At 40.5% G+C, this 18,072-nt stretch overlaps 1 protein-coding gene across 4 annotated transcripts in view; it reads right to left on the bottom strand.

The window, feature by feature from the left end:
• Positions 1-9,674, bottom strand: part of galnt7 (UDP-N-acetyl-alpha-D-galactosamine: polypeptide N-acetylgalactosaminyltransferase 7) — a 34,348-nt gene extending 24,674 nt beyond the window's left edge. For all 4 annotated transcript variants that reach the window (XR_013963575.1, XM_080757440.1, XM_080757442.1 and 1 more), the window contains exons 1-4: positions 9,409-9,674; positions 5,756-5,867; positions 3,145-3,383; positions 1,426-1,511 (exon numbers count right to left, since the gene is read on the bottom strand). Coding sequence is in view for 3 of the 4 variants with exons in the window: in XM_080757440.1 (XP_080613566.1) it covers positions 1,426-1,511; positions 3,145-3,383; positions 5,756-5,867; positions 9,409-9,540 (569 nt within the window). In the remaining variant the exon portion in view is untranslated. The remainder of the gene's footprint in view (positions 1-1,425; positions 1,512-3,144; positions 3,384-5,755; positions 5,868-9,408) is intronic.
• Positions 9,675-18,072: the final 8,398 nt, after the last annotated feature.

Raw genomic sequence — 18,072 nt, 5'->3', positions numbered from 1 at the left:
GCACCTCTGACCTTGTTCCCCCTAGATTCGGCACTAACACAGGGAAAACATGCATTCTATACTGCCATCAAAAATGTGGAGTGCCCTACCAACACTCCAACAGCCATGAAACTTCCCAATTCCACAGCCTGTAATTTCACTACACGAATAATTACTACAAGATAGTAATCCCCAAGAATGCCTGTACAAACCAGGAAGTAGCTATGGAAATGAATGGAATGTACAGAGCAGAGTGTTACACATCATGGTATGCGACTTGTTTTAAAGTAATTTATAAAAAAGTAGTTTTAAACCTTTTCAGATTTGTGACCACTGACCAGATTTGAGAGCCTGTCGTCGTGGAACCTCCAGCTTTTCACCAATAATAATAGCACAGGCAGACTCTTCACATACTAGAGCATGTCTGAGATAAATGTCAGAGCTGAAATTGACATGTAAATATGAAATAAATTCTTAAACATGTAGCTATAGGTGTAATGTTAGAGTCCACAGAAGTGAACCTTTCAAGCCTGTTTTTTCTCAACTTGCTGTTTTTTTGCAAAACATTACTTTATATCGGTAAGCCATATCTCTAAAACTGGTGGGTCAAACTGAACAAACAATGTGTCAATGTGAAGCTATGATTCCCTGCTTTCATATGACATGAAAAAAACGAAAATGAATAATAATCCAATGACATGCTCCCATTCACGGTGGGTCACATATTTGAATTGTGGACCCCCGGAAAATAATGATATTTCAACTGGGAACCCCCCAAAATAATCATCTTTGAACTGGGGAGCCCCCAAAATAATCATCTTTGAACTGAGGACCCCCGAAAATAATGATAATTCAACTGGGAACCCCACAAAATAATCATCTTTGAACTGAGGACCCCACAAAATAATGATATTTCAACTGGGAACCCCCCAAAATAATCATCTTTGAACTGGGGACCCCCCAAAATAATCATCTTTGAACTGGGGACCCCCCAAAATAATCATCTTTGAACTGGGGACCCCACAAAATAATCATCTTTGAACTGGGGACCCCACAAAATAATCATCTTTGAACTGAGGATCCCACAAAATAATCATCTTTGAACTAGGGACTCTATATAATAGGGATATGAAATGGGGACCCCCGACAAAATAATAATCACCCACCCTGACAAGCACTTGGAATTGTAGGAGTTGAAGCATTACGTTTAGTTTGACTCGGTTCCACAGATAAATATTGTGAAAATAGCCGACAACACCCATTTCTTGGGCCATTATATAGTACTATCCATTTTAGAAAATACATTTCAACCAATTAAAACATAACACATTGATTGCCAGGTTAATTCCTGGCAATCAATGTGTTAAGTTTTCATGATTCAGCTACCGGTAAGTTGAGTAACTTTTCCAACACTGAAGGTTGATTGTAACACAAAGCAGTACTTACTGCTCATGTCGCAGGTCACTGATGCTCCTGTCCAATGAGATCATGTCGCTCGCCACCATGTTGAAGCCAAACTCCTTGATGGTGGCCTGATGGGCACACAGGGGTATAAGAGTTACCACACTCCAACTAATACACTTCATCTGTTATAACCCATCAAGACCCGAGGTCCATTCTATAAATGCCTTCTAATTCAGTAGTTCTCACACACTAATGATTAAAAAAATAAAAACGTTCTAACATAGCAGATGTGCAAGCTCACAGTGAGCTTGTACGTCAGCTATTTTTGAATAGCCAACACTAAAATCTAAAATGACAGATGCTTTCTCAGTTTTAATGGGAACCTTTTTGAAAAAGCAACACTACTTGATCACACTACAGCGTCGCGCTAAAGCATCAAAGGTAGCAGATCTGCAAGCTCGAAACGTGGCATGAAAAAAGCGACGGGTTTTGAGCTTGTACATCTGCTACATTTCTATTATAATTTGAATCCTGAAAAGTAACAGTTTTGGACATACTGTATGAGGTTACCTGATAGAATAACCGCTCAATAAACAAATATGCAGTCAAAAACGTTATGCTTCCCCACCCTTACCAAACATTGTACCATTATTCCAAAATGCATGTCAAGTTAAGTTACCGTAAGGTAAACAGCATACACCACTTCCTGCCTGGGATGCATTATTCATTATTAGTATAGATGGGAAGCTTTTACTCTGAAACAATTCTAAAGTAAATGTATTTGGATTGGCCAAATCAACATGAATCATTCAATAATTAAAGTAGTGTTATACCAAAACTTCTAATTAGAGGTGGAGGTTTCCAAATACCAAAACTTCTAATTAGAGGTGGAGGTTTCCAAATCCCAAAACTTCTAATTAGAGGTGGAGGTTTCCAAATACCAAAACTTTGAATTAGAGGTGGAGGTTTCCAAATACCAAAACTTCTAATTAGAGGTGGAGGTTTCCAAATACCAAAACTTCTAATTAGAGGTGGAGGTTTCCAAATACCAAAACTTCTAATTAGAGGTGGAGGTTTCCAAATACCAAAACTTCTAATTAGAGGTGGAGGTTTCCAAATACCAAAACTTCTAATTAGAGGTTTCCAAATAGAGGGTTGCTTAAAGTGAATGGCAAATCGAGTGGCAAAGCAACATGCAAAGTGAGTTTAACATTGTTTAATGCAATCTTTTCTGTTTGGATGGGTTGTAAGTTTTTTGCCACTCAGTAGGCATTCCTGCATAACTTCAGGGTTTGATGATGAAGTCACGTGCATACCCTATATACCAAATATTAACTACGAGTATCCATTTAATCTAAAATAATATTTGACAGAAAAAACCTAGAAACCCTAAAACTGTCTGCAACAAATACAATTCTTACTTTTAAAAAACCATACATTTTCGAAGGAAAGACTAAAATAAGTGTTTTCTGAAAATAGAAGCTTTGCAAGGTCTATTTTCACACACTATTCTTCAAATTATCATTGTCGTCAGGTGGAAATCTTGTATGTCCAAAAGATTTTTTTATTATTATTGCTATACTGTATATATTTGCTATAAAATAGTCTGCTATTTGCACTATTTTTGTGTGACATTGAATGTGGAGAAATATGGAGATACAAGGTTTCTGCCCGACAGCGACGACATAAAACCAGTTTTCCTAGATTTAAGTAATCTATAGAACAATCAATTAATTTTGCTTTAGTCGCAGCCTCTCCTACCTGGGCCGCATCTTTGTACTCGGGCCCGAGGATGAAGGGCTTGGCCCCCTCCCCCGGGCCCCCAGGGACCCCCGGAGGCTCAGGCTCCTGGGGCTCAAAGTTTCCCAGGATGCCTTGCTTCAGCGTGGGGTTGGTGTAGGGGTTGGCGTGAGGCTTGAAGGTCACATACTGCTTGGCGATGACCTGCTCCTGCTCCTGGGCCACGTTCTGGACGGGCTGGTGGGGAGGCTCTGCCTTTCCTGGAGACACAAGACAGACACAGAAAATATATTATTATTGAAACATGAATCCATTGATAAGTGAGTTCAATGACAATATTACCCCTAAAATATCGGAAATAAGAGCAATGTTTGCTACAAGTTCGCTAGTCGCGAAAAAAAACAATCTATGTAGTAATATGTGCCCATGCAAAGTATTATAATTTGTATTTATCTGTTTTCTGAGCAGGTTTGTCAGCCTTTCCTACAGACACAAGACAGTTAGAAAAATAAAAATTGATCATCGATACTATAATGAGACATTAGACAATCATTATAGTGACATTCACCAGAATAATTGGTGGTAAGAGATGCCCCCACACCGGCAGAACCTCTTCCTGGTTTTGGTAAATGAAAAACCAATTTCATTTTCGCTATCACGCAATTCCAGACAACCACACCCAGAAGTTTGGTGCTATGCATTGGAGTCAATAGAGAGCCCAGTGACCAGCTCATGAACAAACACTATTTCTGAATGACTGTAATCTTTGTAAAGTAATCGCTTCTGGAAAATAAAAGAAGACATAGCACATTATCGTCTGCTCTGCTGTGTTGCTTTTCGATGTGTACAGTGCACTGTGTAATTTTAGAGGCATCTAAAGAACACAAAGTATGTTTCTGAACGTACCAAGTATCACAAGTCTGTCCACTGTTTCCTGTCTGACAGCCAAATCTCGCAATACCTCCGAGACGTGCCTGCCGCCGTTTAGAAGCCTCAATAAAATCATACAATGATTCTAATAACTTGCTTTTCGATGTGCACAGTACAGTGCACAACGAAAAGCAAGTTATCCTTCCACGTGCTACGTCCAACCAGGGAAACTCCCCCCTGTCAGGTGTAAAGGACCCTCAGGCATGAAGGAAGCATGAGTTCAAGTCTGTTGCTCTCCCCATGTCCCCCATATATGGGGACTAGGTTGGCGGAGGGTGTGTAGAGCCCAGGATCACATTAGATAATTGACACAGGGGTGAAAAATGGGTTACAAAATTGTGGGATAAAAAAATAGTTAAGAAAATGGGTTAAAAAGTTATTAGAAAACAACCTGTGATATCTCTTCTTTTATATTCCTGAAATGATTCTATGACAAAGACCCCAATGGCCCAGAAATGTTTGTTCACGAGCTGGTCCAGCTGGCTCCATTCACTGCCATGTATTCATGTATGAAAGCGTCCATGAAAGTGTCATGGCGTATCCATGAGGTCAGCGGCGTTTCTTCCATCTGTAAATAAATTCCTTGGTTTTGGTGCTTGGGTTGTGTGAGTTTTAAGTTACAAACCCATTGGTTTGTATAGGAAAAATATCGAATATCTAAATACTGAATCAAGCAAAAATAAAATCTGTCTGGGTTGCTCACAAAAGCCTGAATAGATGTTAAAATGACCCCAAAAATGTTTTAAAGTGAAATATCGTGTGAACGATAAAGTAAAAGTAACAAGCTCAGAGCGTGCTGGGATGCAACACGTTGTGAGCTTGTCAATCGGCTATTTGAAAAATGTACCGTAGTACATGCATGTGTGCGTGCCTGGGTGAGTGTAATATGTATAGGTTGCCGTCTGGCGTCTAATGGTACTGTAAATCCTGGGTGGGACTAATTGGTGTTTGTCAAGCAAATGAGTCACACCCTGAAGTGTACATTCTGAACCCACTTGTGAACACAACACTTCCATTGCCTACATGGGTCTTCTCTTCAACAGGGGGTCCGGGACCTCTAGGCTTGGGGTCCTCAGTGTTACTACCAAATCTTGGTGATAGTAACTTTGTTGTACTTACATGAAACACTTGAACCCCAGCATCCCTACTCTGGGGGTAACATTCACCAAAAATAGTCTAACTAGTCTACAAGCTCACAACGTGTGTTGTGAGCTTGTAGACTGGCTATTTGCTCTAAAGATATTTGATGTAGAGGGGGAAAAGAGCAGACCAAGTACAGAGCCAAAGGTCAGGTTTACTATGAAATGTCTGAATAAACACATTAACATGAATCCAACATATTAATAGAAAAGATCACACAGTTCACAGTGCTTTCAAGCAAGTCTATGAAGCCATTTACAGTATAATTAATAATATCATTGCTGTCGGGCAGAAACCTTGTATCTCCAAATTTCTAATTGCCTTGCCATGTTCTTTTTGTTGTGTTTTTTGTAAATTAATGCCCTACTGGCCTACTTCATCATACGATTGTGCGGCACAAACATGGTGAAAATAGCTGATCTACAAGCTCACAAAATTTCGCTTGGCTTTTTAAATGTTTTTCAAAAACAAGTACATAACAAGGAACCGTTTTGGAAATTTTTATATTGTGTGTGTGTGTGTGTGTGTGTGTGTGTGTGTGTGTGTGTGTGTGCCTTCTCACCGTGTTTGAGTCTGATGGAATTGAGGTCCACCTCCACCCCTTCCACATGGGGCCAGGGGACCACCGGCTTGAACTGGTCCACAGGGTCCCTCCCTGGCAGCAGACTGTCACCCTGCAGACAGGCGGATTTGTAAACTTTTCGTACAAATGTAACCAAATATGGAGCAGAGTTAAATGGGGTGTAAGTGATATTTAGAGTCTAGAGCCGATCCACTGATTGGGAAACAGTGCTCTAGACTCTATAGAGCACTGTTTCCCAATCAGTGGATCGGGACCCATCGCGGATCAATTTTTGTGGGTCAGAGTAAAGATCCCCCTTTTTTATTTTGTACATTGCATGAGGGTCAATAGACCAAAAGCTTTCAATAATAAGAATAATAATGTGCACAGATTTGAGTGTGCAGAGCCTCCCTTTATTTTTTTTAACTCACAACTCCTTGCGTTGTGAGCTTGTAGAGTGGCTAATACACAATATTGGCCAATGTTTGACAATTTTTTTAAATAATAGGCTATAGTTTATTGATTACAGTTTATTGATCTTCTTTCTTGAGCTATTAAAATAGTCTTAAAAGTCCTTATAAAACACAATAAAGTCCAACGTTTTTATTTAATTCAAACGTTGGGGGTCCTTCACTCAAACACTTGCGATTTACACTTTTAATTCAGCACTGTGTCAAACAACGAAAATAGGAGATCTACAAACTCAGTCATCTTCAAACTCACTTTTTAGCTTGTAGATCGGCTATTTCTGGTGAAGCATGGCCCCGTCCACACAGGCCCCTTTTCCACCGGTTGATTCCCAATGGGAACCGGTTCAGTTCTTTTTGTTCTTAGTCCATGAGCCAGAGCTCCAAAATTGGAACGATGTCGTTAATTATGAATTGAGTGTGCAAAACCGTCCATACCTATATTAAATTGTTATCACCATGAAACTTCCCCAATTGAGTACTTAAACGAAGAAAATTATTTATTGCATTACAAATTTTAAATGTTTTAATATGCAAATGAGGCATTATGTAGGACAATATGCAAAATAATCGAAAATATGAAAAAGCTACTACTGTGGAAGGGTTATCATGTATTAATTGACTTTTATCCCAATATAAAATATGCAAAATAATCGAAAATATGAAAAAGCTACTACTGTGGAAGGGTTTTCATGTATTAATTTATTATTTATCCTATCCTACAATTTAACATATGGTATAGTTTGCCCACCAATTTTGGAGCTCTGACTCATGGACTAAAAACCAAAAAGAACTAAACCGGTTCCCATTGGGAACCAACCGGTGGAAAAGGGGTCACAGAGAATGGTGACCGAATATGCTGTTTTTAAACCAGTTCCCAGAATGATAACATCTGAAGACACCAACCTTGCGTCTCTGTTTGTACAACAAATATGCATATTTCCTGACGTTGGCAATTGGCAGTCAACTCACGTGCAGTCAAGAGATCCATGTAAAACCCTAGAAGCACTACCCCAAACACAAGAGGTAAATAATATTTGACTATTTTCTACCAGACTTTTTTAATCCTTCACAATTCCATGTGGTGGTGACACACATGTATTCTTGAATAAAGCGCAGGTTTTATGATGTCACTGAACGGTCCTGCGTACCACCAGTTTCGAATTTGCACATAATGCAGGAGGCAGCAGCGCGACCCTTTAAACAAAAACGAGTGCTTCCAAACTGCAACACAACAGTCAATGGAGGGTATTGCAACTCTAGATTCATCCCATTATAAAACAAACTAGTGTTGCAAAATGCGGCTAGGAGCAACCATGATCTGGTACCACCCAAATATACAACAAACATAGAACAGTTCTCATTCTACTATACTCAAAATTTAGATCAGCTATTTTCAGCAAAGAGGTTTAGTGTAGACTAGACTAGAGGAAAGGAGCCAGTACAGAGCCAAAGGTCAAGTTTACAAAGGCGTGTAGGCGGTTAAATGCCAAACAAACAAAAAACATGAATAGACACAACACTGATGACAGTGCTGTCAAACAAGTCTATGAAGCTATATCTATGAACATATGAAAAGGTCCCTCCTTAACACTCTCTCAGAAATGGTACATACTTGGCCAGAAAGATTATTTTAACTATCACAGAATGGGTTGAGTTCAAGTTCAACTAATCTACAACTCAGTATTTGACAACTGGCACCACATGAGAAAACAGCCTGTGGAAATGCAGTGTGATTTACCTCTAAAGCAAAGCATTGCATATGCACTAAGTAAAGTAAACACTACGTTAAACATTGCAAACACCAGATCATGTTTGCTTTGCTGTGGCCCTGTGGCGCTTCGAGGCACCCTTGTGTTACACCCACAACCGTGACTCGTAGATTTATGTGACAGTCGCACTTTTTTCTTCTTTTTTTTTGCAAATGAAGAGCCATACACTCTGGCTTAGAGGCACTGAAGCCACTGAAGCCACTTCATTATTCAATCGCCAGAACATATTTGTAATGGTAGCGTAGGGCTGGAGCCATCTTCTACAGTGGTGTGTGTGTTAAGTAACTAAACCCATATGCAAGTACTCAAGCACTGTACTTTTATTTAATAAGTAAACATATTTCCAATTTTCAATACCTTTTATTGTATACTTCTTCTAGTCCACATATCAGAGGCAAATATTGTAGAATACTTTATTCCACGACAATTATTTGAAAACTTTAGTTTATGGTACTAGTTGTGGAAAGTCTGGTGGCACGAGGTTACAGTTGCCAGTTACTATAATAATAGAATAATATTACAAAATCCCTATATACATGTTGGCAATTTGAAAATAGCAAATCGGCATCTGCTATTTTTATAATTTTTTCAAGCTTGCGAAATTGGATAGTCTGTAAAAATTAGTAGATTCTACTTTTGGTACTTTAATTACATTTTTATTTGTACTTTACGCACTTACATTTTGATTACGGGACATTTACTTTGTTGTATTGAACAAGAGTATTTCTGCCTTTTGCCTCCACTCACACGAGTCACAGCTTTTTTTTAGAAAAGTTTCGTACGACTTAAAGAAAATGTTAAAACAGCGGCGCCTTCGGGTCACATAATTCTATAAGGCCGCCGATTTCGACGCAACAGCGGTATATATCTGCTTGAGCTATGTCGGCTGACGCGCTGTGATGATGACATATGCGGATATGGATCCTGGAATGAATCGAGGTGTACACAGTCTAAAAATGCTGCTCAACAACAACATGATAACATCAAGTTAACTATTTTACAATAAAATATATTTCTCACAGGGTGAAAAACTGTCATCTCCTCGTCCAATGGCTATGAAAACCCATCGTTTCGCCATGGCAACCACTGCTTCCGTTTAGCCAGCGAAGCTAATTAATCAGCACAATTAATTCATTTTAATAACTACAATGTGATCTATCACGCGAATGTAATGTTGTGGCAACAATCAGTTGGTGGAGTGTGACTTCAAACAACGAGCTGACCTCATCTACAGGCTAGCAGACACAGTCTGATCTGATCAGATTTACAGTTTCGATTTGCTGCGGGATCAATCTATCGACACGATTTATCGATCAATGCAGGTACATAAATAAGAATGGTACATTGGTTTGAATGTGCCCCGGTGTGGTGGTGGAGGTGACATGGGTGATCCATATCCAGCACTCTCTCTCACCTGTTTGTGTTTATTAAAGGGGTCCTCCTGATCGCCGGGTTTGGGGGACAGAGAGCTCCACAGCAGCACCAGACCCAGAAATGTGGCGATCACCGTCAAACTACGTAGAACAAAGCCCACTTTCAGCCTCATGCTGGTTGATAATGTGTGTGTCCTGGAGAAATCCGGAGTGTTTTATGTTTAATCTGACACACACATACACACACACACACTCTCTCTCTCTCCAGACACACACACGTCACACGCACACACACAAGCTGCCTAGGCTGTAGCAAGCCGACTACAGTTACAGTAGTGTCGATGGGTGTACCGCCTCGAAGTGTTCCCACCCACAATCAGTGACCCCGGACACCAGGCAGGCAGCGAGTGGATGTAACTACCACTGCAGGACTTCAAAATAAGAGGATAGCTCCTTGACATTTTATTTCATACAGCAAGAACTGGACCTTGCATCTATTTTTTTTTATTATTATTACGCACGCTCGTCAGCCCTGTAGTTCCTCGCACTTGAGGTTAACCACTGCATGCATACAAGGGCAATAGTTTTGACATGAGTTTGTGTGCACGGCCAATAGTTTTACGAGACACTCACACAGAACAGAGCACACCTGAATTCCTCCACCCCTCCCTTTTCATTGACTGATTGAAGTATGTATTAACTGTATGCAGAATAGGTACATTTCAAGCACAAGTATACAAAACTGTTAACTGTGGATGACAGCTTAAAGCATTACACTTGTTTACATAGGGTGGAACAAGAAGATATTTATCTTATTGCCTTGCAATACCTGATCTGCAAGCTCACTACAGGCCAGTGGTCCCCAAACTTTTTCATGTCAAGGACGCACGCATGCTCTTGTCAGCCCTGTATGTCCTCGCACTTGTGAATAACCACTGCATTTCACAGGCAATAGTTTTTACAGGAGTGTGTGCACGGCCAATAGGTTTATTGAACATGTCTAGCTATAGTACTTTACTGCCTCGTACAGCCTAATAGACCCTAGTACAGCCTAGCACAGTCTACTAGAGCCGAAAACAGCCTATTAGAGCCCAGTAGAGTCTAGGACAGCCATGTACACCCACGTCCAGCCTAGCGGGAGAATAGACTTGGAGAGAGGGGTATTTAGATGGCTGTACTAGGCTATACTAGGCTGGATCAGGCTGGAATAGGCTAGAATAGGGTGTAATATGCTGCACTAGACTCTTGGCAGCCCTGTATGTCCTCGCACTTGTGAATAGCCACTGCGTTCACGGGCAATAGTGGTTTGATAACCAGTGTTGGACCCCGTCGAGACCCATCAAGGACCCCAGGGGGTCCCCGAACCACACTTTGATAACCAGTGTTGGACCCCGTCGAGACCCATCAAGGACCCCAGCGGGTCCCCGAACCACACTTTGATAACCAGTGTTGGACCCCGTCGAGACCCATCAAGGACCCCAGCGGGTCCCCGAACCACACTTTGATAACCAGCGTTGGACCCCCGCTATTGTGAGGCCACGTGAGTGGCGCGCGGAGATCTGCAAACTCAGCACTTGCTCTCTCTCTCTCTCGGCAGTATAGCTGTTGTAAGCTTGCAGTTCGGCTATGGTTAATTAAGATAATTTAGACTTCACTCCATGCTTGACTTATAAGAATTACAAACTATTAACCCCCCCTCCTCGAACCACACTTTGATAACCAGCGTTGGACCCCAGGGGGTCCCCGAACCACACTTTGATAACCAGTGTTATCGAAACCTATCAAGGTATATGTGTCTCCACAGTGAGGCAGGAGAATGTAGCCTATAGCAGCCTACTACTATAACCTACTGGTAGGCAGGAAAATGGCAACCAGAATAACCCGTTCTGAGTGAAACTCATATGCACTGGCCCTATAGAACAAGCAATTAGCCAGCATTCTTACACACTGTTCGTTCAAGGCAAAACAACTCGCTTTTAATGACAATGAGCCACATCATCAATCACCCATCAATTACCAAAATCTACACTTGAACACCCTTACATTGCTGAGGAATAAATTAACATACAACAACATACACAGTGGGAGAGTCGTTCTCACTCACATGCCCTTCCTAATGTCACTGTTCTCACCTTAGATCAGGGATGTCGAACCCGTTTCAGCGTTGCTCTCTGTATTGAACTACTTTATGTGTGAGTGTTCAGTTCCACTCTCAAATCTGTGGATCTGCATTAAGATGAATCAATGGAGATATGAGACACATGATTGCCCACCAAGAAAACTCAGTTATTTTTTTACTTCAAAGACTGCATAGGGGGTAATTGTAGCCCCCAGCCAAGACCCGGCCCGCAACAGCCCTGCCAACTATGAATGAAACGTGAAAAGTGTCCCAGCCCTCTTTGTATAGGGCTGGGAATGAGGCTATACGTGTTGGTTTGGCGAGTGCAGGGAGCCCATGGTGTTCAAATCCTGCTCCTGCGCATCACTACATCTCTTACAGGTCAAATTCCAAAGAGACAGCAGCAGTGTCCCTGCTCTGTGTGATGTCATATCTTTCATATGCCATGATTTTGTGAATGTAATCTTAACTGTACCTTTAGTATTTGTGTCACTGTATGCGCTCTCCTTTGTGTGGACATGAATACATTGTTAAAATGTGTGTTGGTATACCAGCCTTGATCTGCACCTGGATAGTGGACACAGATTGATGTGTTTAACATGATGTGTCCTCCTGCTTGCATATAGTCATTTCTACACTGTCGTATTGATAGTTGTAAAATAATAATTAAAAAAAAGGGTTGTAATTTTTTTTTTAGTAAAACATACTTCTCTTCTTCTAAAATTCACCCGTACCTCTCCAGAATGTGTTGTGAGATGTCTCATGAAAGGGAATAAATAACACAGCCTATATGGTCTGTGTACTTACAAACTATCAATAAGTACACAGACCCTATACGTCTAGAAATCACTTGACCTATATGTCTCATCACATGTAAAGTCACTTTGTTCCACTGGTCCTACATTATTAACGTGAATTTGATTACATTGGAAGAGAAACAGTACTCAACTCAGCGAACCTGCTTAATGAGTTGGTGTGATTCGCTTGTTATAATTCTGCTCTCAATAGACATATTGCATTTCCATTTGAGTACATTTCTCGAACAGGTATATTGTTCAGTATAAACAAACATTTCATAACTTTCTACTTCTGGTCATTGCTAACTGTCCATCACTGCATCACATTGATGTACTATTTGGAACAATGCTGCTATCAGATCAATGAGATATAAGAGTTGGGGGGAAACACGTAAATTACAGAAGAAAACATGACAGTGATATATAATATTTCTGTTAAATACAGTGTACAAGATCTCACCCAGAAGGAGGAAGAAACATCCGCACACTTGTTTCTAGAGCTCCACGAGACTTACTTTATTAAAGGCAAAAATGCAACGTTTTCACCCTCTAGGTCTTCATCAGGCAAATGTTATAATGACAGAGCACAGAAACCTAAACCAGAACCTGTAAATCCACCCCACAGAGGAGGATTACAAGCCTGAGCAGAAAACTTTACACACTCAAGTACATAAAATTATTAAAAGTCATGATTGATGACTACAGAATGAGAGGACATTCAATATGATTACACTTAATACTTGAATACACCCACACCCCTGAAAAAGGTATTTGAACAATAATAAATAGCTAGAGGAACAAGAGGTCTAAGGTCCGCGCGCGCGCACACACACACACACACACACACACACACACACACACACACACGCACACAAAATGGCCCATCACAGACAGGCAGCCAATCACCACAACCTGTCCATTCATTGGAGAGGCCCATAGTAATGCAAATGTGTGTGGCTTTGTCTTCAAGGGGACTTCACCTGACAGGTAGACTATAAAAGAGCACAAAGAGTAGATTTCCTGCACTCCACTCATTATTGTACTACTACAACAAGATGAAGCCACCACCAGCCAAGAAGAGATTCACCCAGAAGACCCTCCATTTTGCCATGCCTGGCAGCCAGACCTCAGGACCTGTCCAAGGGGCAAAGGACAGCAGCGATGCCAGCAAGACCCTGGTGCCGGCAGCGCCAGAACCAAGACCTGCCGAGGAGGGGCTGCCAGCAAAGATGCTACATTTCTTCCCTGCCAGGCCTATCAAGACTGAGGCCGACAGCACTGCTAGCACGCCCAGCGCTGCTGCACCAAGCACGAGCAGCAGCACTGCTCATGAAGATGTGCAGAGGAAGGGACGACAAGGGCGAAAGTATCAACCTTCCTGGAAAGAGAAGTTCCCGTGGATAGCATATGACTCCACAAAAGAAAAGGTTTTTTGTGCGTTTTGCACTCAAGCTAAAAAAATGGATGCCCAACTTCCATCCTTCCATCCACGTGATCAAGAGACCTTGAGAGCATTTGTACATGATGGATTTTCCAGTTGGAATAAAGCACTGGAAAGATACAGAAAGCACGAAAAAAGCAGTGTGCACAGGGCCGCCTTTCTGGTCTTTGTTGATGTTATGCCAGAACCCACCGAGGCCGACAGCACTGCTAGCACGCCCAGCGCTGCTCATGAAGATGTGCAGAGGAAGGGACGACGAGGGCGGAAGTATCAACCTTCCTGGAAAGAGAAGTTCCCGTGGATAGCATATGACTCAACAAAAGAAAAGGTTTTTTGTGCGTTTTGCACTCAAGCTGAACTTGCTCAACTTCCATCCGTGCAGGCACGTGATCAAGAGACATTGAGAGCGTTTGTACATGAAGGTTTTTCTAGTTGGAATAAAGCAATTGAAAGATACAGAAAGCACGAAAAAGGCAGTGTGCACCGGGCCGCCATTCTGGCCTTTGCTGATGTTAATGCCACTGAAAATGTTGTGGCTGCCTTTCAGGCTGTTGCTAATGTTAATGCCACTGAAAATGTTGTGGCTGCCTTTCAGGCTGTTGCTAATGTTAATGCCAGTCTAAATGTTGTGGCTGCCTTTCAGGCTGTTGCTAAAGTTAATGCCAGTGTAAATGTTGTGGCTTCCATGTCTGCTGGTACACAACAGCAGATAGCTGATTCAAGACGAGCTTTGCTGGTAATTTTATCCTCTCTTCAGTACCTTTCACGCCGGGGATTGGCTATTAGAGGGAAAACAGACGATGAGTCCAATTTGACCTGGTTACTAAAATTGCGTGGCAAAGATGTCCCAGAGCTGCGATCGTGGTTGGATTGCAAGGGGAGTGAATGGCTATCTCCTGAGATCATTGACGAAATGCTTGCTCTGTTAAACTGCCACAAGCATGTGGCACAGGAGAAAGTGGACCTGGACGTCATAGCCAATATGTTCATCAACCGCACATCTGCAAGAAGTAGCACCTTTCTCATAAAGAAATAGCACGAGAGAGAGGGAGCGAGATGTTGCCTCCACAATTTAAAAATACATATGGAAGCGTTCTAGTGCTTGTAGTATACTTATCTTTTGTGAGATCATCAAAAATGACTTCTTGCATAATGTTGGTGCAATGGCCTCAATTTCCTTAAAAAGAAAACCTATGACATTCATTGTGAAATTGTACCACTGTACTATCAACAAACTGTTAATAAAGTAGGCATATCCAATGATTTTTTGTTTTGTTTTGAAAATGCCCATATGAATCCAGTGCAGTCACAAGCTGATTTGATTTAATAAAACCCTATACATAGTATTAGTTAATAGTTATTAGCCACAAGCTCTTACGTTGTAATTGGTTCATAAAACCCCTAGAAATTCAGAAAATGACTATATACAGTAGTTATCAATTAAATGGTATTATTCAAGTGCACTGCTAAACCTAATGCATTTCAACTGAGGGTTGTTTGATAGAAAAGTCTTCAATAATTGTCACAAAACAGGTGAACCTAGTATAGAACAAGCAATGACCAACGAGCCACCATTCTAATGTTCTAGGCAAAACAACAACTTGCTTTTAATGACAATAAGTCACATCATCAACATGCACTACTTTACTGACGGAAACATGAATAGTAAAGCTATAGAGACCCATCAATGACCAAAATCTGTGTTTACATTTGAACACCCTTACATTGATGAGGAATAAATTAACATCGGGAGAGTCTTTCTCTCGCATGCCCTCCCTAATGGCTTACTGTACTCACCTTTCAGGGGTGTCAGACCTGTTTCACAAGTATTGGCATCAAAATGTACTTAAAGTGTCAAAAGTAAAAGTACTCAATGTCCAATTGCATAAGTTAAAAATGTATACAAATATTTTGAAAATAGCCAATCTCACAAAAATCTCACAATGATGAAATTCAGGGCTGAAGTGCTTATTGTATATTTTGTGGTAATATCTAAATTGAAAAAGTGACTATAGTGACTGTCAAATAATTGTAGTGGAGTAAAAAGTACAATATTTGCATCTGAGATGGCATAGAAGTAAAACTTTTGCAAATTGGAAATACTGAAAAATGTAAAAACATACCTCAACATTGTATTTAAGTGTTTTAAAGTGTTACTTATTACTTACTGAGTAAATGTTTTAACCACTGTCGAAAATATATACTTTATTTAGAGTAGTGAATTGGAAAAAACACTGCACTATAGGGTTGAAGTGGTTAAAAAAAGGCTAAAACTGGTATAGTGACACCTCTGAGCGGATTCGAAAGAGAGAGACAGAGAGAGAGGCAGAAAGAGAGGCAGAAAGAGAGACAGAGACAGAGACAGAGAGAGAGAGAGAGAGAGAGAGAGAGACAGAGAGAGACAGAGAGAGACAGAGAGAGATATGGTATACTTTATTAATCCCAGAAGGGAAATTTAAGCATTACGACAGCATAGTGTGAACACATAATATAAAACTACTAGACAAACAGAAAAACAACAGACACAAGAGGACATGAACACACAAGACAAGACCAGGAAAACAACAGACACAAGGGTATATGAACACATAAAACTACTAAACAAACCGAAAAACAACAGACACAAGGGGACATGAACACATATATAAAACTACTTGACAAACAGAAAAACAACAGACACAAGCTAGGGGACATGAACACACAAGACCAGGAAAACAGACACAAGGGGACATGAACACACAAGACCAGGAAAAAGTAGTCATTATGCAGAAGGTTCCAAAGTTTTTAAATGTTTAAAAATCCTCTGAAAAGAATTTGCAACACGTTGTGAGCTTGTAGATCTGCTATTTTGAAATAGCCAACGTATATATTTAGGTCTGAAGTGGTATTGTAATTGTAAGAAAAATCGACAAGGTAACAAAGTTTACAAATAATTAAAATAGAGTTCATTAACCTATAGCCTAGTCTACCATACAGATTGGACTAAATGACATTTTATCAGTAAAAGTGTTTAGAGCAGCTTTAAATGCTAAATAACATTGTAAATGGTGCATTGATGCATTCACATAGCTCTAAATGGAATATTTATAGATGTTAATGAGTGCCTACACTCAGTTTATTTCTATTGACAGGCAGCTGTGTGATCAATGTCCCTGTGTGTGTGTGTGTGTGTGTGTGTGTGTGTGTGTGTGTGTGTGTGTGTGTGTGTGTGTGTGTTTGTGCGCGTGTGTGTGTGCATGTGCATGTACGCGTCTGTGTGCGTGCGCATGAACTTGCATGTGCATGCACAAACATGCAGTCTCACCATGGGTCCAGTTTACAAAGCTCTATCTGTGTCACATACACCCTGGGTGGACCGTGTGTGTGTGTGTGTGTGTGTGTGTGTGTGTGTGTGTGTGTGAGAGAGAGAGAGTGTTTTAGATGAACCATGTTCCATTCAGTATTCAACGCCAGTCCAGAGGAGCGCACAAGGTAAGAATCCATACTAATACTTAATGTCTGTAACTGTTATTCTGAGCACAAATACTTTAGAACTTTTACTTGAGTATTTTTCAAGCCCAAGTATCTACCTTCTGAATGTGTATAATTTGCAGTGTTTTTAGTTAAGTAAAAGTATCAATACCGCACTGTAGAAATACTAGAAAAGGTCTGGGATTCAAAATGGACTTGAGTAAAAGTAGTAAAGTATTGGTATCAAAATGTACTTAAAGTACTAAAAGTATAAACTACTACATTGTGCAAAATGTCCCATTTCAAAATTTCAAATGTATGAAAATCTTGAGAAAATAGCAGAACTACAAGCTCACAATGTGTGCATCGCAATGCATTGTGAGCTTTTAGATCGTCTATTTTCAAATGGTCGAAATGTATGTAAGGCTGAAGTGGTATGTTTTAGCATGTAGTAGTGAAAAAGTACAATATTTGCCTCTGAGATGTAGTGGAGTACATTTCAATTATTGTATTGGCAATTGGAAATAATCTAGTAAAGTAAAAGTACCTCAAAATGTTACTTAAGTACAGTACTTGAGTAAATGTACTTAGTTACGTTGCACCACTGATCATTGAGTAAGATTATACATCATTGCTTATCTTATTAAATTGTAACTTTTTGTGTTTTTTCCGTAAGTCGATCTCATTACACTGTAGTGTAGTGACTACAGCGTCACACCAAAGCATCAAAAGTAGCAGTTTGAGCGTGCAGATCTGATATTTATTCTATTTTATATGAGGTTTCCACCCGACAGAGACGATATATATATATTATATATCTATAGGGGGGGGGGGGGGGGGGGGGGGGGGTCCTGACCCCTTAAGTAATTTAGCTGGGGACACTTTCAACACTTATTCT

This window comes from Protomyctophum bolini (assembly GCF_963924005.1).
Source record: "Protomyctophum bolini genome assembly, chromosome: 3".
In the NCBI taxonomy this organism is placed as follows: Eukaryota; Metazoa; Chordata; class Actinopteri; order Myctophiformes; family Myctophidae; genus Protomyctophum; species Protomyctophum bolini.
This window is presented reverse-complemented; position numbering and strand designations above follow the sequence as displayed.